The sequence below is a fragment of the Diorhabda sublineata genome, chromosome 4 (genome assembly GCF_026230105.1).
Source record: "Diorhabda sublineata isolate icDioSubl1.1 chromosome 4, icDioSubl1.1, whole genome shotgun sequence".
NCBI classification, from domain to species: Eukaryota; Metazoa; Arthropoda; class Insecta; order Coleoptera; family Chrysomelidae; genus Diorhabda; species Diorhabda sublineata.
This window is the reverse complement of record NC_079477.1, coordinates 21957353-21978589: the sequence shown is the minus strand read 5'-3', so window position 1 is coordinate 21978589 and position 21237 is coordinate 21957353. Positions and strand designations below refer to the sequence as shown.

The following is a 21237-nucleotide window of genomic DNA, read 5'->3' as shown; positions in this document are numbered from 1 at the left end:
TACTTCAATATCGACTAATATAACTTAGTCACAGCTAAATATTCTATAACTAATTTAATATTTATTTTTTAATGAACTGACCTTCTAAGTATATGATTATTTTTATAAGTAATTATATACAGATACGAAATATTTAGAACAGGAATTAGATAATTATCAAATAACCGAATCGGTATAAAAAATTTGATATTAATCACGAAAAAAAATTAATAAGAAACATTGTATATTTTAAATTCGTAATAATAAATAAATGTCGAAATTTTGATATTTATCGGTTGCTATATAAATTATTTATTTAAATGTTCAACGAACGACTCATTCGGTTCATCATAAAATATAATTATGAGATAAATTTGAAAAGAACGGCAGCACTGCGTCTAAAATCTTTCATAAAATTTTTGTTTAAAGTAGGCATTAAATGAAGAAATTACTGCCCTGCAAAAAATTGATATTTTTTCATACGAAGAATTTCGAAATTTAGCTCAAACTATGATTTTTTCTATTTTCAAATAATATTAGTTATTTCTATGAATTATTTCGACATAACATTTGAACTCAATATAATACGACCTTGAAAAATTAATCACATTATTATTACTATTTTATAATTTGTCTCGGAGTAATTTTGTCAATAAATAATCAAAGGTCAATCAGGTTATTAATACCGAAATAAGTCTCGCCGTAACTAATTTTAAAACACGTCCCATATTTAAAAAATAGTCATTATACCGGGTGAACTCGTTTTAATATGACGTGTTTTTTTTCGAGACACGCTTTATATATACTTGTAAATGAAACACAAAAAGCTCCTTAAAACCGAGGTATCTTGATTATTATGTACATACAGTTCAGAACACGACTTGGATTTCTTTGTCAACTGTCAATAAGTAAAAGTTGTTTTACTTCATTATGTACATGTAACATGAATGTACTTCATGTTAAATAACATTGACGTACTTAAAAATGTATAACAGTTATAAGTGCGAATTTATTTTTCCATTTTTATTAACAAAGAACATTATGAAAACATTGGTTTTTGTATTTGCTACTTTTCATTATTTTAATAACATTTGAGTTTAAAATTAAAAAGTTTATGATTATATTAAATCGAACGTTTTTATAAATTTTCTTCTTATTCTTTTTCAATGCGAGCCTAATTTATCTACGCCTATATATATTTCTACAGCTTTTGCATCTACGTCGATCGAGTTATTTCCATAGAGATAATACTGTAATATCTCTATGGTTATTTTACTTTCGGTTTCAATAAAATTTATGTAACAGGCTAGAAGTTGAAATCAGTCATTTAAATGATACACTCCAAATTTATATTACATTATATCAGGGGTTATTTACAGATTATTTAATAAAAATTAGTATAGAAATTAAACGCAATAATGTATTAAAATAGATTATTTTATATTTATTATTTATGTACTATAAGATAGGCAACCATATTAACGTAAATTGATTTATGGACGTGTGAGGTAGGTTAATTTCACACTTCTTCTTTTTTTGTCGATAATAATGACATAACCTTAATTAATATAGAAAATTAACAATGGCACAAGTATCCAAAATTTCAAGATTGTTAAACAAAAGGATTGTTAAATTCGGATTACCGTTTTTCGTTTTAATGATTGGAGGTTCGTTCGGTTTAAGAGAATTTACTAATCTTCGATACCAATTTTCTAGGGTATCATTAGTAAAAAGGGAAGAATTGGAAAAATTAGGTATAGAAATGAAAAAACCGGGCGAGGTGACTTTGGAAAGTGAATACGAGAAAATTAAAAATCTCGATATCGATAATTGGGAACAAGTTAGAGGACCAAGACCGTGGGAAGAACCGATTGTAAAATAATTAGTATTATTTGTTAATAAAATAAATGATCCTGTGATAATTGTAAATATAAAATTCGTAGTTTTAACTAAGTTTGTTCGATTCATTAAACTTGATTGTTATGTAATCTATATATTGGGTAAGTATGTACACGGTTTTGTTATTACATATGAAATATTAAATACTTACCTGTACAATCAAAACCATTATTGTTCTTGAAAAAAATGTACTTAAAGTGAAAATACAAGGAATATTGAAAAATGTAGTGAAAAATTAAATGGAAGAGAAAGAAGGGAAAATGGTGAAGAATAGAAAGAGAATTTGGAGATATTGGTGCTACAGAAAGAAAAAATTAAGAGAGCAAGAAAATTCAATTGGATTTAACAATTAATAAGAAAAGTAGGATTCAGGAGGATGGATGAGTCATGGATTAGAAAATGAGAAAAAATAGGAAATATAGAAGAAAATAGGGCAAAAGGGGCGAATCAAAAGATTTAACTAGGTTGTAATGACTACAAAGAATAATGAATGTGCAATTATGAATCAAATGGAGGAGAAAAAGTGAATATTTTGGAATAAAACATGGAGGACTAGAAGGGCGAACGAGTCTAAGCAAATGGGGCACGATTTGATTCAACCGGATAAGAAATAAGATGAAAATAAGAAAAATTACATCGGATTTTGCTACAGTGAAAAGTAGAGTAGGATTTGAAGGAACTATATAAAATGACAAAATGGGGGCACCGGAAATTGAAGATTAGAAAATAAAATATTGGATTAGGAAGACAAAATAGTCGATATAGAAGCAAATAGGACGAAAAATAAAACTGAAGAGGGAATAAAATACTGTTAAGAACTCTTCCACGACATAGACCGTGAAGTTGATTCGGTTATGGAGTAGTTTAAAATTTGGCGAATGCGATGATCTTCGATCATCGTTTTTTTGGTCATATTTTAATCATAACGGAAATTCGTTTATATTTTTTTTAATCAATTTCCAGGAAAAAGGCATTTTTATTTATTTATTTTCTAGAACGATTCGAGAAATTCCTTTTTGGTATAAATACGTGGTGGAGTTTATAATTAAAATTCATAATGAACGGATCGAAATGGAAAAATATTTTAATAAGGAAGGCTCTGAAAGGGGAAATTAGTCTATCGGAATAGAAAGAAACTTTTGGATGGCTTGAAGATTTATAAAATAATTTTTTTATCAATCGAATTGGACAAAATGGGTCAAAAAGAAAGTATTAACGTGATTTCTCATCTAATTTATTATTCCCAACTTAAATTGATGATTTATACATAAAGTTCCACAAAAATTAAATTCTGTTCGAATACAACTAACGTAATGAATAAATATACGTAGGTAAACAGTTTCTCAAGTTTTCTTATATTTTCACGAAAATAAAGTTGTAATTTTCGGTTATTTCAATATAACTATCATTTACAATTGCAATAAATTATCAAAATGTTCCTTTATCATTTATAACGTTTTTATGCTAGTTTGTCCTATGTATTATTTCGGAAAATCATTAAAATTTGAAAATATAACAAACTTCACTTTAATAATAAGTATGAAAACATAAAAATATACAATGAAAACTCAAATTAGGGAAGAATAACTTTCCGTGGAATAAGTTGGAATTAGAATTGATTCAATATGGAAGAAAGTGACGTTTTTATGGGGGCAGAAATATTGTAAAAATGTGTTAATTTGTATTTTTTTTTTCTCGGAAATGTATAAATTCGAATTATGTCATACATAACCATCTAAATCACATAAAATTGATCTAAGTTCTATATTTGAGCAATATTTATTGGGTTTAAATTAATTTTGTTCGTTATAAGGAATTTAGAAAGCACGAAATACACAAATTATATTTTATTTTTATAACTAGCTAACTGAGAAAATAATTTTATTTTAAATTTTTTTAATATCATAAATTGGGATATTTATAAAAAATGTTTTTATGTTTTTTATTTAGATTTTAAAAGCGAATTATTTTTCTAGAAACAGGAAACACTAAATTTAATGAGAGACAGTTTCATATTTTAAATGAAGATTAGATAGTAAGATAACTGCGAAATGAAAAATTATTCAAAACGTGAAAAGGAAGAAAGAAAAATAAAGAAGAAATGCAATAAATTTCAACAGGTTGGATCAATATCATTTGAAGCTATAATGAAAAGTAGAAAATGAAATTTAGATGAACTATCGAAGAGTTTCAATTAGAAAAATTGGTACCGAAATAAAGCTAAAAACAGCAAAGGAGGGAAAATGAACAAAATTTGTTATAAAATTCCGAAAATGGCCAATTTCCCATAAATATAGTGCAACAATACAAACAAAAGGAAAAGTAAGTACCAGAAAAAGAAATTTAGGTGAACGAGTGAGAAAATAAGGAATTTATGAAGAAATTGGTACCAAAACAAAGTTTGAAATAAAATAGGAGGGAAAATTATTTAATAGATAAGACTTGTTATGAAATTCAAAAAATAGCTTCATTCCCCTTAAATAAGAAATATAATATGGATAGAAGTAAAAGGAAATGAAATTTAGATAAACTAGCAAAGAGTTTCGATTAGAACAATTGGTACCAAAACAAAACTAAAAATAAAAAATTCGAGGAAATTTCAAATAAACCTCAAACAATAATGCATTAAAACTGAACCACAATATAGACAAAATCAAAACTAGATACTAGGAAAAGAAATTTAGATAAATGAGTGAGAAAATGAAATAAATCGAAGGATTTTATAGGGAATTCAGTACTAAAACAAAGCTTGAAACAAAAGAAAATTTGCTATATAATTCCAAAAATAGATCAATTTCCCATAAAAATAGTGCAACAATATAAACGAAACCAAAAGTAAATCGTAGAAAATGAAACTGAGACAATCAAGAGAAAATTGTTGAAATTGGTACCAAAACAAAGATATTAACAAAACAAGTGGGTTAATAAAGAAGATTTACCATAAAATACAAATGGTGCAATATCCCATAAGATAATTGCAACAATATAAATAGAAACAAAAGTAAATGATAGAAAATGAAGTTTAGATAATGAAAAAAGAGATTGATCAGAAGGGATGTTTAAGAAAACCTGTTGAGATAATTAACGGAATAAAGGGCCACAGATAATAAAAAAAATTCATAACCAGACAAGTTATTTGTAATAAATTTCAATGAGTAATGCAAATTTCCATGAAATAAGAACAAGTTGCATAAAAGAAGGAAAAAGAAATGAATTTTTTATATATACTAACGAAGAAAAAAAATTTGAGTTTAGAGAAAAATTTATATCGAAGAGAAGCTGTACACAAAGTAAAGAAGAAAATAAAGAAAATTTGCTATAAAATTCCAAAACTACATCAAAAAACAAATTGTTTCGAAGATGTTTATAGAGAAATTGGTGGCAAAGCAAAATAGGGTAGAATATTTGCAATAAATTTAAAAAAATAGTGTAATTTCTTATAAAATTAGAGCATGAATCTGATTAAAAAGAAAAGTAGATATTAGGAAAAAAAATTTAGATAAATAAGTAAAAAAATACAGAAAAATCGAAATCAGGACGAAGTTGTAAACAAAATCGAATAAATATCATCGAAATACCTAACAAATTCGACAAACCACAACCATTTCTCATAAAATTAGTAAAAAACAATTATTCCTGAAGCTAGTTTGACCGATAATTTTTTAATTTAAAAAAAAAAAACATAAAAACACTTACTACCTGTACAACCGCGTTATAAACACTAATCACAAAACTCACTAAAAGTCTCTATAATAATTAATATATTTCTTCAAAATAGTCGGTAATGGTAACTGTTGAATTTTAGCTTTCATATGTTCGGTATAAGGACTCTTATACATCCTCATCTCGTTATCGTCGATTTTCTTTTGAGTATCATTTTCATTATCACTACTGCTACTGCTATCAATAAACATCCCTTGAATATCGCTCTCGATACGACGCCATTTCAATATAGAAGAAGAACTTTTATTTTCGCTTAACTGACTACGTTTATTCCCCTTTTCGTTATGGTTACCTTCTTCGTCACTACTACAACGGGCATCTACAGAAAAAAAATTATTTAAACAATATTTTGAATAATCCGATTCGATTTACCTTCAATTGTATCATCTTCTGACGAAACTGCGTGATTAAAAGCAATCTCCTCCCCTAATCCGCTATCGAATTTTTCCCTTTTTTTTTTCTCTTCGCTAGGACCGCTTCGAGGTTCCTCTTCGGTGTTAACGTCAGTTTCGTTCCTCAATACATTTATAACGTCGACGAAAACGTTGTGGATCTCGTTCATCGAATCTATTAAACTTCCATTTTGGTCTTCGACACCATCATTAACCTGAAATTATTTCCTTAATTTCATTTTCCACATGGAAACTGTACTTACATCTCCATTAGTACATTCTGCGTTTCTTGTACTCGGTCTGTGTTCTATTACAGCTTCCGTTTCTATTTTAGGTTTCTTATTACATTCTTTGGTGGATTCAGCAGTATCGGTTTCCATTCTATTATCTTCGCTAGATAATTCGGTTTCTGTGTTATTTTCTCTACCACTACTGTTATTTCTTTCATCTAAAGAAGCTAAATACAAGACAATCATTTTTTTATCGATAATATTACTGGGTATATACCTGAAAAAAACGTTCTACCATCTCTAACCGAACCTAAAACGAAATTGAAAAAACCCCCATTATCTTCTCTGAATGAAGCTCGACCACCATCACGGTTTCTACCCTGTAGAAAAATTTAATAATTAAAAAAAAATTTATTTTCATAAATATTACATACAGCACTGATTCTAACATGTCTTTCATCATCGGAACTATCTTCAGAGTCAAATAAAGGTACTACTAATCTTCTTAGGGCTCTCTTTCTCTTTGGGGCTTTGGTGGTTATATTAGATTGACGTTTAACCGGGGGATGTTCCATTTCTACGTTTTTTCTCAAAATATTTCTTATTGTAGCCCTACAGAGTACTTGTAGTGATTGAGGCTCAATTTCCACTAGAAATATTGAATAAAATTTAAAAAAATACAAATTATATATTTTACAGTATGTCTGTAGCCTAAAATATTTTTGTAAACTCTAGTCTCAGCTATGTAGGTATAAAACTGAAAAAAAACTACCACTGCTGCTACAGTAAAGAGCTGTCCTCAAGAAGGAATCCAAACACCCCTACTGTGGTCATTGGTAGTGGACCAAATCCTCAATAGACTTGGCAGCTTTGGATTTACATTCCTAGAGTACACAAATGATCTAGTAGGGTATAATTTCTACCCCTAAACACAAACGAAAAATGTAGTGATGAGGAATAAATCCCGATCAACCCCAGTAAAACGTCACTTGTACCATTTAAAGAAGAACCATCATACAAAAATACTTACTGGAACCAAATTAATATTTTCCAATGAAGCAAAAGTTTCAAAAGGGTTATCTGTCTAGGTATTACAAGGGCAATGTTAATATACCCTACTACAGCCCTTTATTATACCAGTCATCAAACCCATGTGGCACTTATTTGGTGGTCAAAAACTGAACGAAAAACAGCCCAGAACAAGCTAAACAAGATTCAATACCAATGAAACAAACTCTCCTGGATGAATTATTTACTTGGAACAATCACCTGAACAAGGTATATGGACTTTTTGCAAGCTTGTTGGGGTAACACATGGTACTAAACATTAAAATGGTATTACGGATATACCAAACCCATGCAATGCTTGTTTGGTGGTCGAAAACTGAACATAAAACAAAAACAGTCCCGGAAACAGTTCAAAGATGATAACTAAGTCAGTTGGAACACAAAATAGAATCGTTGGTATAATGGTACCTGTCCAGTTAGAACATGTAATTTATATTATGCAGAATCGTTACCGTACTAAAGAAAGTTTTTTGATGGGTTGGAACGAAGATTTATAATTCTTATACAAAAATAGATATCAAACACTTATATATCAAAAAACATCTCTGAACTAATAATGTCGCAAAAACTAATCTCAACAAAGTAAAATACGTCTGTTATCAGTTAATTTAAACTCTTAAATGAAAAAATCGTAAAAAAGGGCATAAGTAAATTTTATCAATAAAAAAATTCGCATAAACAGAAATTTGGTGTTATAATGAAATAAATGACTCACTTAATTGCACCCAATCTTGTTTTCCTTCTGTTGGTTGGATAAGTGAAGCAAAAGACACCGGTAGCAACGATTTAACTTCCCAACTAGTCTCTGAATTACGTTTAATTTGCATCAATTGATCATCGAGAGGCATTACGAGTATCCCGCCGATTTTGAGTAAATTTTTCATGTAACTTGCGTATTGTTCAGGACAAGCGGCGCCGCAATAAACTCTATCGTACTGAGCGTTACACTCAGTGGTAAGGCACAAACAATTTCCTTGTATAAATTTCGGTTCGCAGTAATCGAATTCGTCGATACTTCCAGAATATTTTTTGAAATCTTCCAGTTTCTTGTTGGCGTATTGAACGACTTCGTTGTGGTATTCTATACCGTGATTGATACCGTAATGACCGATAATGAGACCCACCATGGTGCTTAAATAACCAGTACCGGATCCTAAATTTAAAAACGATAATCCGGGTTTTAGGCAAAGTCCTTCCATTACTTCGCTGTAAATACACGGGGCCGATAAATGTAGATTACCGAATTTCCATGCTAAATCCTTATAAGCGTTAGCTCTACCTTCTGGTAAAAAATATTCGGCTCTATCAACTGCACGAAAAACTCTTTCTATTAGAGGTGTTTTGATATAATCTGCCTCGAGTAAATTGTCTATAAGATCGTCGTTATTTTGACCAGAACTCACAACGCCACCCATTTTTATCGTACAGAAAAATATCTTTAGTAAATAAGCACTGACATTCTACGTCAATAAAATGAGGAACAAAACAACACGAAGTACGTTCACAAAATGGTGGTTTCTAATCTTTTTTTAAACACTATTCGATACATTAAAATCGTCATTTAACTTTATCGAATGCATAACTAATTATCGAGCACATTCACACTAAATAGTTCAAAACAATCACTAGCGTCAAATAATGTATTTTAGAACGTTGAATACCTAGAATTAACTATACAAGTGGGAGATCAACCAGCTGTTTTCGTTTTCTCCTTCATAACACAAACATGTTGCCAGTTCTATTATTTATTTAATTGAATCTACTCTATATTTATATGAAAGATTTTATGCATGTTTATTTATTACTAATGTCAGATATATTATAAAAAGTAGTAGTAAAAAAATATTTTCTAAGATATAGGTGATTTAGTGATAAATATTATATAAATATTTAAATTTATGAAATCCGGCAACTACGTAGAAATCCGCGCAAGCGTTTAATTAAACATCTATTCAGGTAATTTATTTATCTAATTAATAGAACATTACAAAAACATATATTATCTAAATATAAAAATTCGGAGATTCAAAAAATAATTAATCTATAATATATTCGTTAAATATCAATTGCAAATAATATATAACGAAAAATAATTTTACGGGTTTGACATTTTAAATAGATATTTAAAAATTATTAAACTAAAACTATAACTTTAATATCGATTTATTTTTATTTAAATAAATCTATTGTAATAGCGTGCACGTATTTTTTTTATATATAAAACGATGATAGGATTTTTTATACCTATATAAACATGTAGTTAAATTATATTAAAAACTCGTGTTTGTTCTTATAATACGATTAAAATAAATATATTACTTATTAAAATAGTTATTATATCGTATTTATTACTAGTAATTTGGTTTTAAAAGAATGTTTATTTTTAAAATCATTGTTTGACATTCATTATAATAATGGCTTCCATTTCCTTTAACGTAAATTGTTTTGTATATTAATATTATTAAATTAAGGTATCGAATAATCAATCGTATAATTAATTTTAAGTTCAATATTTGTTTTTATATTTTAGTTTCTATTTTAATAGTCGACCTGTAAATAACATTTAACATTCCATCCATCGTGTGATGTAAGTTATCTAGTTATGTTAAATAAGTAAATGGTGTCATATAAAAAAACGATATAAATTTAAACTAGGACTCGCTTCTTTTATATCTTGTATAAAATCAATCAATAAATAGGTTTATGATATTATGATTTAGTTAAATTTGAAGAAAAATGTGTTTTTATATTAAAAAAATTTTTGAAATGTGTTAAAGCGCGAAAATTTTAGGGAAATCGACTCCCCACTCACTGAACGCGCATGCGAGTTCATAATCTTACATATATTTGTGAAAATCTGATGAATACTTTTTGGTTCTGTCATAAAATTTAAGTTTTTTAATAGTGTAGTGGTTATGGAGTATTTGTAAAGGTATTTATAATTAAATTTTAATTTTTTTATTTCGTTTATACGAGTAAGATATTGTTTACCTTGAGTTTTATTTTATAAAATAGAAAAGTTTCGTGATGTAGTGAACAGTCACAACCGTCAGACAAGGACTTTTATATCTGTATCGAACTAATATATTTTATATTTTTATATAGTTAGAGTTTGAATTATGTTAATAAGGTATATTTTTTTTCGTTCGATTTAGTTGTACTTTTAATATAATTGATTAGAATATCGAGTCACTTCTAATTTAATAATTATGTAGTAGTTTCTATTTTTTCTTTTTTTAAAAAAAAGAAAAGTAATTTTGGAATTTACGGTTTTTGCAGAGAAATGTCTTCATTCACATCTACAGAATTAACAATTTCTCGAGAAGATTTGGATACCTCGAAAATAAATATTAATTCAAACAGTAATCAACTTATTATAGAAAATAATTCTCCAGATGTAACCATTTCTAAATGTGATCCACCAACTTCTGTTACAATGAAAACTCAAGTTTTACCTTTAGTTTATATACAAAATAATTCGAAAACGTCGTTTTCTTCTGTTAATAAATCAAATAGTAACGTAATTGTGAATAATTTTCAATTAGCAACAGTAGATCATAATGGGAGCAAAAGTAGTTCAAATGTAACTACATCGATTAGTTTAACAACAAATCCTAACGTAATTTTTACTACAAATAGACAAACTCCTTTAGTTATACATAAACCTCAAGGAAATATGGTGCCTTTAGTTCCGGTTACAGTTTCGGGTGGAACAAAAATCGCTGGGGTTTTTACAATGTTAAAACCGTCAAATAAACTAAACGAAACTAATACTATATTAAATAATAACAACGTAAATACGTTTATACAATCGCAAAATCAACAACAAAAATTCCTATTCGCTCCAATGCCTAAATTAACAACAAACAGACTTGCTACAACAACTACAAGCACCGTTCAACCAAAATTAGCCATATTACCGATGCCCGTACCAATATCAGAACCAGTTGTTACCCAACCGAAAGTTTACAACAATTTTAAAATAAGCGATGGTCAAATACAAGTGGAACCATCGATGGTAATGTGTAATAGTGAAAATAGTGTAGACGGGGATAGTAATAGTGAAGAAAAATTAGTGTGTGATGAAGTAATCGATTTGGATAGCCCGGAAAAAAACGATCTGACTAACAAAACTTACGAATTGAGTATTACCGAAGATTCGGTTGGGTCCCAAAGTGAAATAAGAACTTCTGTGATACTAAATAAATTACCGACGAAGTTTCCCAAGCACGGAGTATCGATATTAAAAAAGAATTACAATTATTTAGATCGTAAAACGGACAAAACTAGTAATTTATTAGTTAGTAATAATAACGCAGGTTTAATTTCAGATAATAAAGAAACGAATATTGATAGCGAAGTCGATAATAGCGTGGTTATAAGTATACCAGCTCCTCAGAAACCACAGGAAAAGGAACGTAGAAGAAAATCGACGTTGACTTGCATTAAAGGTTACGATGAAATGGAAGTAACTTCGACGGATGGTTATGGTAATGAAATAATAAGTAAACCATCTTCCATCGAAATAACAAAGGAGGAATCGAAGAAAAATTTAACGAGCGAAGTGGAAATCGAATTAATAAAAGAAAAACCTTTTTTGAAATTGGAAGATTGCGATTTACAGAAAGTTTTGACTTGGGACGACGGTATTGGTACTTTACCAGGTTCCGAAATCAAATTTATATTAAACGAATTCAATTTAATCGAATATATAACCGAATCGGAATACAAAGCGATCATTGATAAGAGAATGGCCAAAGCTAAAGAAAAAATGAAGACTGATTATCATCAAGAGGAGATGCGTTGTTTGGAATGCGGTTGTTATGGTCTGTCTTCAGATTTCATAAATCCTAAATTTTGCAGCTACGATTGTAGGGATAATTATCAAAACAAATTGACGAAGAAGGAAAAAGCGGATAAGTTCAAAAAGAAAAAGAAAAAAACGAAAACGGAAACGGATATAATTAAATTAGAAGACGAAAGCGAAGAGGATTCCATGGATAACAACGTTTCCCAGGATAAGTTCATGTCGTATCCTTGGGCGTGTAAAAAGAAAGGTTTTTCTTGGTCGAAATATTTGGAGCACGTCAAAGCCAAACCGGCGCCCGTCAAATTATTCAAAGATCCATTTCCTTATACGAGAAACGGTTTCAGACCGGGAATGAAACTCGAAGGAGTCGATCCTCAACACCCTTCTTATTTTTGTGTTCTTACCGTTGCAGAAGTTGTCGGTTACAGGATTAGGTTACATTTCGACGGCTATCCTGATAATTATGATTTTTGGTGTAACGCCGATAGTATGGATATTTTCCCTATGGGCTGGTGCGAAAAGTATGGACACGTGCTGCAACCTCCTTCCGGATATACGGTCGATAATTTCAATTGGTTCCAGTATTTGAAATATACGAAAAGTACTGCGGCTCCCAAACATCTTTTCGCCAATAGGGCCGGACAGGTGAGTGTCCTTTTCCGATTTTTTCACTTATATGTATACCGAAAATTACCTATTCTATTTTTTTTCCTTTATTTATTTTTCTCCTTCACACATTCCATTTCATTGTCTATTCTTCACCTCTCCACGTATTCTACGACTATCTAACCTCACTTAGTACCTCCACTGTTCTATTTGTTCATTTTTTATTTATTTCCATGTAAATTGCATATTTAATTTCCTTTTTATTATCCTCGTTCTTATTTTTATTCTTCTTCGTTACTTTTTCTCCTCGACTTGATCATTTCTTTTCCAAAAATTACTCAAATTGTACACTCATTCTTCAAAATTGATCAGCAAACCTTTATTTTTATCCATATTTCAATTTCCACCACTTATAGTCAATATTATAGCCAATGTAGTCAATATTATAGACACTGTAACCATCAATATTTAGTCAATATTATAGGCCTCACAATCTTCAATTTATAAGACTATTATAAGAGTAAAGTTGTCAAAATGTAGCCTATATCATAGTCAATAATATAGCCTACATATTCGTTAACATATAGTCAGTTTTGTAGCCAATGTAGTCATCAATTAATAGTCAACCTATAGTCAGTATAGTAGTTAAAACATAGTGAACATTGTAGCCAATATAGTCTTTAATTCTTAGTCGAAATTATAGTCAATATAATTATCATTACATGGCCAATATAGTCATCAATTAATAGTCAATCTATAATCAACATAGTAGTCAAAACATAGTGAACATTGTAGCCAACATAGTCATTAATGTATAGTCGAAATTATAGTCAATATAATTATCATTACATGGCCAATATAGTCATCAATTAATAGTCAATCTATAATCAACATAGTAGTCAAAACATAGTGAACATTGTAGTCAATATAGTCATAAACAAATAATCAATTTAATTATCAATACATAGTCAATATGACAACCAATTTTGTCAAATGGAATGCAGTCTATGAGCTCTATAGTTTGACAATCGTGGTAACATTTCCAGGCCATTTGTCCGAACGGATTTAGAGTGGGAATGAAGCTCGAGGCAGTCGATAGGAAAAATACATCACTAGTATGTGTAGCTACAATCAGAGACATGATGGATAATAGAATTTTAGTGCATTTCGATAGTTGGGACGACATCTACGATTATTGGGCGGATCCTACGTCTCCTTATATCCATCCTGTCGGTTGGTGTGATCAATATGGGCACAACTTGACACCTCCTAATGGTAAGTATTCAACAACATATCACCGGTGGATAATGAAACGATTTTTATCGTTTTATGTTTTGATTATTAGACAGGAAGACTTCGGAAAAACCATTAAAATATTTTTTGTTTTATCGCTGACACATGATTTATGGATTTTTTCGATTCTTGCGTGATGTATCGACTTGTGTTATCGGAATAATGAATTTAACAATTTGTTTTTATTAGATTGAGTGATTCGTATTTGTAATTATTTTATTATCGGTTTGGAGATTAGATATTTGATTCCTATTACAATACCAATGCAATAATTATTACCTGTACGTCAAATAATAAGTTTAGAATATTCGTATTTGAGTTTCTTTAAGATAAATCTAAAAAAATGATTGTTTTTTTGATTATACCAATTTGAAACGAAACGTTTTGTGACACAATTTTTTTTTAATTTTCATCGATTTTGAAAAAAAATGATCTACGTTCTGTGAAATTTTCATATTTCTATTGTTATTATTTTTTGAGATATGGAAGTTCAAAGTTAACCATCATTTTTTCTTCGAATTTTTCGTATCTCCATTTTATTGCTCTGTATCTCAGAAACACCAACCATTAGGACAAAATTAATTTCTATAATTTTATATTGATCTTTTTGTCTATATCCTGTGAAATTTTCAAAATTCTATTTTCATTATTTACTGAGATATAGGACTTAAAAGTTAATCATAATTTTTTCTCTGCATTTTTCACATCTTCATTTTAATGTCCTGTAACTCACAAATACCATTCGTTCAGACAAAATTGATATTCATATTTTTGTATTGATCCGTTTGTCAACAACATGTGAAATTTTCACATTTTTACTTCTATTATTTTCTGAGAAATGGGAATTTAAATTTTGTTCTCTTGATTTTCCATGCTTCTACTTTGAAGCCTTCTATCTCATAAACTCGAATCGTTAGGATAATTTAAATTTTTTTCTTTGTGTAATGATCCTTTTATTTGTAAACTATGGAATTTTCAAAATTCTATTGCTATTATTTTCTGAGATATGGGACTTCAAAGTTAACTATAATTTTTTTTCTTTATTTTCCATGTCTCTACTTTAAAGCCCTCTATTTCAAAAAATTCAACTGTTGAAACAATTTCTATTATTTTCTCTATATATCGTTATTCCCAAAGGATTTTTCTAAAATATGAATTCAAAATTTCTATGATTGCCAGTTGTATGATTTTTTTAATGAAAACAAGTATTTTTTTTAAGTTTTTCATTTGATAGTTTATAAGTAAATATTTTCAAAACGGTACATTCCAGAAATTTTTTTCCAATTTCCATCAATTCTGGGAAGATTTTTCTATAAATTGTATTATTTTCACATTACGTATACTAAAATTGGGATCATAAAGTTTACATATATTTCGAATTGAAAGTTTTACTTTTTATTGATTACAAATTAAATGCGCCGTTGCCATATTGATCTCGGATGTCGTTATAGTTACGATATTCGACCTTTCGCGATTTATCTTCCAGATTACCCGAATCCGGAGTCGTTTTCTTGGGAAACTTACTTGAAGGAAAGCAAAGCTGTAGCTGCACCGGTGAGGGCGTTCAAACAACGACCCGCTTGCGGTTTTAAGAGAGGCATGCGCCTCGAAAGCGTCGACCGACGCGTACCCCAATTAATCAGGGTGGCTACAGTCGACGACGTCAAAGAACATCAAATTAGGATACATTTTGACGGCTGGCCGGATCGTTACAGCTATTGGGTGGATGACGATAGTCCAGACATACACCCGATGGGTTGGTGTCAAAAAACCGGGCATCCCATAGAACCTCCTCTAAGTAAGAAGCTCCACCGCGTGCGTCTCCCGTTTTTTGATTTTGTTTTTTTTTTCTCTTCAGCTCCCGATGACGTGTACGATTTTCTGGAATGCCCGACTGTCGGTTGTAGGGGACAAGGGCATATAAAGGGACCGAAATTCGCGGTTCATTCCACTCCAAAATATTGTCCTTATTCGGATGAAAATTTGGATATCGAAAAAATCGTACCCGATAGATTGCTCAGTCCGGATAAGAGTCCGGCGGCGGTCGTGCCCGTTTCCAGGGAACCGAAAGAGTGTAAAATGTAAGTGTTTTTATCTTACCGTACAAAAATTAGATTATTTGTTATTTTTAATAATTTATTGCGCAATTATTTCTAACAGAAACTTTTTTATATTCTCCTTAGGTTAAGGAAGAAATTTTTTTTGATCTCTACAAATTTTTTACGATATTAATAATGTTTTTTTCTGAGATATGGGACTTTAAAGATGAACATCATTCTTTTCTTTAGGACTTATAAAAATTTCAGAACTTTTCGACCCATAAATTTTCTTTTAATTTCCTTCGATTCAGGAAGAAATTGTCTGGAATGTGTGAAATTTTCAAGTTTCTAAAGTCATTATTTTTCGAGATATGACTTCAAAGTTGAACATAATTGTCTTTTCTTTGATTTTTGATGTGTCTACTTTAACGCTCTGTATCTCAGAAATTTCAATCGTGAACGTAATATTGATTTTTTTACAAATACATCAATATCTTAGGAATATCATTCTAAAATTTCAGATCAACATTTTTTTTATTGCCTGTTGTAGGATTTTTAAACAAAATCATGTTTTTTTTTTCTCAAATTTTTCAAATAATGGTTAGGACTTATAAAAATTCGAAAACTCTTCGACCCATAAATTTTCTTTTTATTTCCGTCGATTCAGGAAGAAATTATCTAGAATGTGTAAAATTTTCAAGTTTCTAAAGTCATTATTTTCTGAGATATGAGACTTTAAAGTTGAACATCATTTTTTTCTCTGATTTTTGATGTATCTACTTTAACGCTCTGTATCTCAGAAATTTCAATCGTGAATGTAATCTTGATTTTTTTACAAATACATTAATATCTTAGGAACATAATTCTAAAATTTCAAGTCAAAATTTTTTTATTGCTTTTTGTATCATTTTTCGAATGAAATCATGTTTTTTTCTCAAATAATGGTTTAGGACATAGAAATTCCAACTCACTTTGACCTATAAATTTTCTTTTAATTTTCGTCGATTCAGGAAGGAATTGTCTAGAAACTGTAAATTTTCAAGTTTCTAGTGTTATTTTCTGAGATATGGAACTTTAATGTTGAACATCATTTTAGTCTTTGATTTTTGATATCTCTCTATTTTAACGCTGCATCTCCGGAATTTTAATCGTTAAGGCAATTATGATTTTTTTCGTGATGTATCGAACTTTTTAGAGCTAAAGTTTAAAAGAAAGAATTCAAAAATTTCATTATTTTGTTTTGTACGATTTTTAAAACAAAGTGTATTATTTTTTAAAAATTTGAACTAATAGTTTTTTGAATAAAAAATGTCGGAGCTAAGAAATTTTCTTGGAATTCATATCAATTCATTGAAAAATTTTCTTCAATACTTAAAATTTTCACATTTCTAATTTCAATATATTCTGGGATATAAGACTTCAAAGCTGAATATAATTTTTTTTCTTCAATTTTTTATGTGTGTACTTTAACGCTCTTTATCTCGGAAATGTAAATCATTAGGGCAAACTGGAGTTTTTTTTTGGATTAATTATCTTTTTAGAGTAATTCTCTGAAGTATCAGCTCAAAAATTTCATCATTTTCTTTTCTGCGATTTTCCAAATGAAGGCTTGTATTTTTTTTCAAAATTTTCAACCAATAAAAAATATCATTACGTTTAATTCTAGAAATTTTTTTTCAATTTCCATTGATTCAGAAAAGAATTTTCTACAAATTGTGAAATTTGCACTTATATTATATCTATAATTTCTGAGATATGGGAACGTAAAGCTTACAATTGATTTTTTTCTCGATTTTGAATATTTCTAATTTCACTTTTTGTATTTCAGAAATTTCAATCTCTAGGATAAAGTGAATTTTTTGAATCATTTTTTGAAAATATTAACCCAAAATTTCCATTATTCTCTTTTGTGCGATTTTCCAAATGAAGGCTTGTATTTTTTATTTCTTTCAAAATTTCCAACCAATCAAAAATATTAGTACGTTCTGTTCCAGAAATTTTCTTCCAATTTCCATTGATTCAGAAAATAATTGTCTGCAAATCATGAAATTTGCACCTATTTTATATCTATAATTTCTGAGATATGGGAACGTAAAGTTAACAATTGATTTTTTCTCTACTTAGCAAATCTCAAGTTTAACCCTTTGTATTTCAGAAATTTCAAACTTTAGGATGAAGTGATTTTTTTTATAAACAGATTGATCCTTTTAAAAGATTTTTTGAAAATATGAACTCAAAATTTCCATTATTTTCTTTTGTGCGATTTTTTACGTGAAGTCTTGTATTTTTTTTTCAATCTATTCCACCTATGAAAAATTTGAAAACGTTCAATTCCAGAAATTTTCTTTAGATTTTCATTATTCATAAAAGAATTGTATATAAATTTATTCATTTTTTATATTCATATTTTCTGAGATATAAGACCATAAAGTTGATCATTAATTTTGCATTTTTCTACTTTAAAGCTCTGTATATCAATAATTTGTACTATGTTTATAATATCGATTTTTTTCTCATAGACCTGTTTAATAAGAGCATTTTTCCAAAAATTCAGATCGAAATTTTGTTGTTTATGATTTGTGGGATTTTGCAAATAAAAACGTGTTTTTTTCCTCATAAATTCCGATCCATTATTCAGGGGTGAAAATTATTACATTGTATGGATACTATAAAAGACATCTTTGACTTTTTGAAATAATTTTGTCAAAAATTTCCAACTTTTCACGATATTTTTCGTTTCCAGTAAACCTCGTCCGGGTCGCCCTCCAAAACACCCTCGACCCGAACCGAAACCAGCGTCCGAAGACGAAGTAGAAGAAGAAGAGGAGGAAGAAGAAGAAGAAGCAGAACCGCCCGAAAAGAAACCGACGAAGGAAACGCCGAAACTGGTGAAAAAAGAATTGGACGTGAAAAGTGTGGAGCAGAGCGCGCGCGAATTCATCGAAAGGGCGAACATCGTTCCGGCCGAACGGAAATCTTGGGCGAAACATTCGGAATTTTTGCAAAAATACATAAAAACCGATTTCGATCCCCGATTGTGGTCGAACAGAGAAGTCGTGAGTTTCGTGTCGAATATACCGGGTTGTAATAAAATAAGTGAGGTGTTCCGAAGGGAGGACATCGACGGCGAGGCGTTGTTATTGTTGAGCCAAAAGGACATTTTAACTATATTGAAAATAAAAGTCGGTCCGGCACTGAAATTGTACAACAGTATACTTTTATTAAGGCAGCAAGTGTTTAAAAAACTGTTTTCGTGAAAATTTTTTTTTTTTCTTTATTATTCATCGTTTTGTTCATATTGTTTGATTTATTGTACATATATACATATAAATATATACATATATTTACGAATTTTATTCACGAATAATAAATATTTTCATTTTTTTATCGTTTTATTCCGTATTTTCCAAAAAAAATACAATAAATGAATGAGAAATTGTTTTTATGCTGAACTGTAACTATTAATCCCTCTGTTTGACAAAAATTGTACCACATATTTTCTTCTATTCTTTATGGTTTCAGTACTAAATTGTATACAAAATTTGAAATTTTCACATTTTTAAAGCGATTGTCTTCTGAGATATGAGACTTTAAAGTTGAATATTCTTTTTTTCGATGTGTCTAGTTTAACGCTCTGTATCTCAGAAATTTTAATCGAGAAAACAATCTCGATTTTTTCACAAATAAATTAATATTTTTAGAACATTATACTAAAAAATCAGATGAAAATTTTTGTTATTTTCTTTTGTAGGATTTTTCAAATAAAATCATGTATTTTCTTCGCTAATCAACTAATGGTTTAGTAGTATGAAAAGTTCAGTACCAATCCTTTCACGTAATTTCTTTTAATTTCCATCGATTTATGAAGAATTTGTTTAGAAACTATGAAATTTTTAAGTTTCTAAAGTAATTATTTTTCGAGATATAAGACTTCAAAGTTAAACATAATTTTTATACTTGATTTTTGATGTCTACATTCTGTATCTCAGAAATTTTAATTGGGATCGCGATCTCGATTTTTTTCAAAAATAAATTAATATCTTTAGGACATTAAACTGAAAAATCAGATCCAAATTTTTGTTATTTTCTTTTGTAGGATTGTTCAATTAAAATCATGTATTTTTGTTTTGCAAATTCATCACCTAATGGTTTAGTACCATGAAAAATTCAGTACGATTCATACCACGTAATTTTGTTTTAATTTCCATCGATTTATAAAGAAATTGTGTAGACCCTGCGAAATTTTCATGTTTCTAAAGTCATTATTTTTCAAGATATAAGACTTCAAAGTTGAACTTGATTTTTGATGTGTACTTTAACGCTCTGTATTTCAGAAATGTTAATCGCAAACGCAATTCGAAATAATTATTTCCATTTTTAACCGTACTATAAATACGTTTTGAAGATAATCAAGAGCGGGAACTAATCACTGACTGTTTCAGGTCATTATTTCGATATTTCTGAGTATTTTTAATTATTACCTTCGGATTTAACTGCATTATGAGCATGTAATTAAGCGGCTCAACCGATTCCCGATTCTTAACTCAATAATTGCTCTGTGTCAACGTTTTTAAAACAGTTGACTTTCCGAACTTGAATCTGTCAATTCGATAATTATTTCCATATTTAACCGTATAAGTACGTTTTGAAGATAATCGATTTTGGGAACTAATATTTGACTGTTTCATGACACTTTTTCCATATTTAACAGCACTATTAGTATGTAAATAACCGATTGAAGTGATTTTTAAATGACGTGACGTTTTACATCAATTACTTGTTTAATCAGAATACTATTTAACCTATAAACAGCTGTATGTTCATGTTTTGAATGTAGTAAGTCGTTTCCATCTTTAACCGTACTATAAGTGCGTTTTGAAGATAAGTTATTGTCAAAAAAATTGACATTTTTCATACAATCAAAGTTTAAATTTGATATCGATTTGAAAAATAAGTTTTGATATTTTGAAATTTCAAATGAATCAATTCGGAATTAACTAATAACGTTTTAAATCGAAATTAGTATCGAAAGGAAATACAGGGTGGGTAATAAATAACAAAAATGTCTTGTTTTGTTTCCCTTTTCGATTTATTTCCAGTAATACTGAAATAATAAGAACTCGATAATAATCAATTGATATTTTTGTTTTCTTTATAAATAGAACATCTCTTGACACTATAATTATATATATATATAT

At 29.1% G+C, this 21237-nt stretch overlaps 3 protein-coding genes across 4 annotated transcripts; 2 read left to right on the top strand and 1 right to left on the bottom strand.

Annotated features, from left to right (window-relative positions):
* Nucleotides 1–1518: 1518 nt before the first annotated feature.
* Nucleotides 1519–3209, top strand: LOC130442338 (cytochrome c oxidase assembly protein COX16 homolog, mitochondrial). Its single transcript, XM_056776362.1, has 2 exons — nucleotides 1519–1979; nucleotides 2874–3209. Exon 1 carries the CDS (start codon nucleotides 1562–1564, stop codon nucleotides 1859–1861), a length of 300 nt encoding a protein of 99 aa, XP_056632340.1. The 5' UTR covers nucleotides 1519–1561; the 3' UTR covers nucleotides 1862–1979; nucleotides 2874–3209.
* LOC130442337 (protein-L-isoaspartate O-methyltransferase domain-containing protein 1-like) lies at nucleotides 3097–9031 on the bottom strand. 2 transcript variants are annotated; one of them, XM_056776360.1, is made up of 6 exons: nucleotides 8007–9031; nucleotides 6658–6872; nucleotides 6501–6603; nucleotides 6257–6450; nucleotides 5974–6208; nucleotides 3097–5920 (listed from the first exon to the last, which is right to left on the bottom strand). In XM_056776360.1, the coding sequence occupies exons 1-6, from the start codon at nucleotides 8704–8706 to the stop codon at nucleotides 5616–5618; spliced, it is 1752 nt and encodes a 583-aa protein (XP_056632338.1). In that variant the 5' UTR covers nucleotides 8707–9031; the 3' UTR covers nucleotides 3097–5615. The 2 variants fall into 2 exon arrangements, with proteins under 2 accessions (XP_056632338.1, XP_056632339.1); XM_056776361.1 differs by having other exon boundaries at nucleotides 6257–6441; nucleotides 8007–9017.
* Nucleotides 9032–10259: 1228 nt separating this feature from the next.
* On the top strand, nucleotides 10260–19426 carry LOC130442336 (lethal(3)malignant brain tumor-like protein 4). The gene is made up of 6 exons (XM_056776359.1): nucleotides 10260–10421; nucleotides 10571–12746; nucleotides 13754–13982; nucleotides 15487–15798; nucleotides 15859–16081; nucleotides 18783–19426. The coding sequence occupies exons 1-6, from the start codon at nucleotides 10411–10413 to the stop codon at nucleotides 19294–19296; spliced, it is 3465 nt and encodes a 1154-aa protein (XP_056632337.1). The 5' UTR covers nucleotides 10260–10410; the 3' UTR covers nucleotides 19297–19426.
* The last annotated feature ends 1811 nt before the right edge of the window (nucleotides 19427–21237 follow it).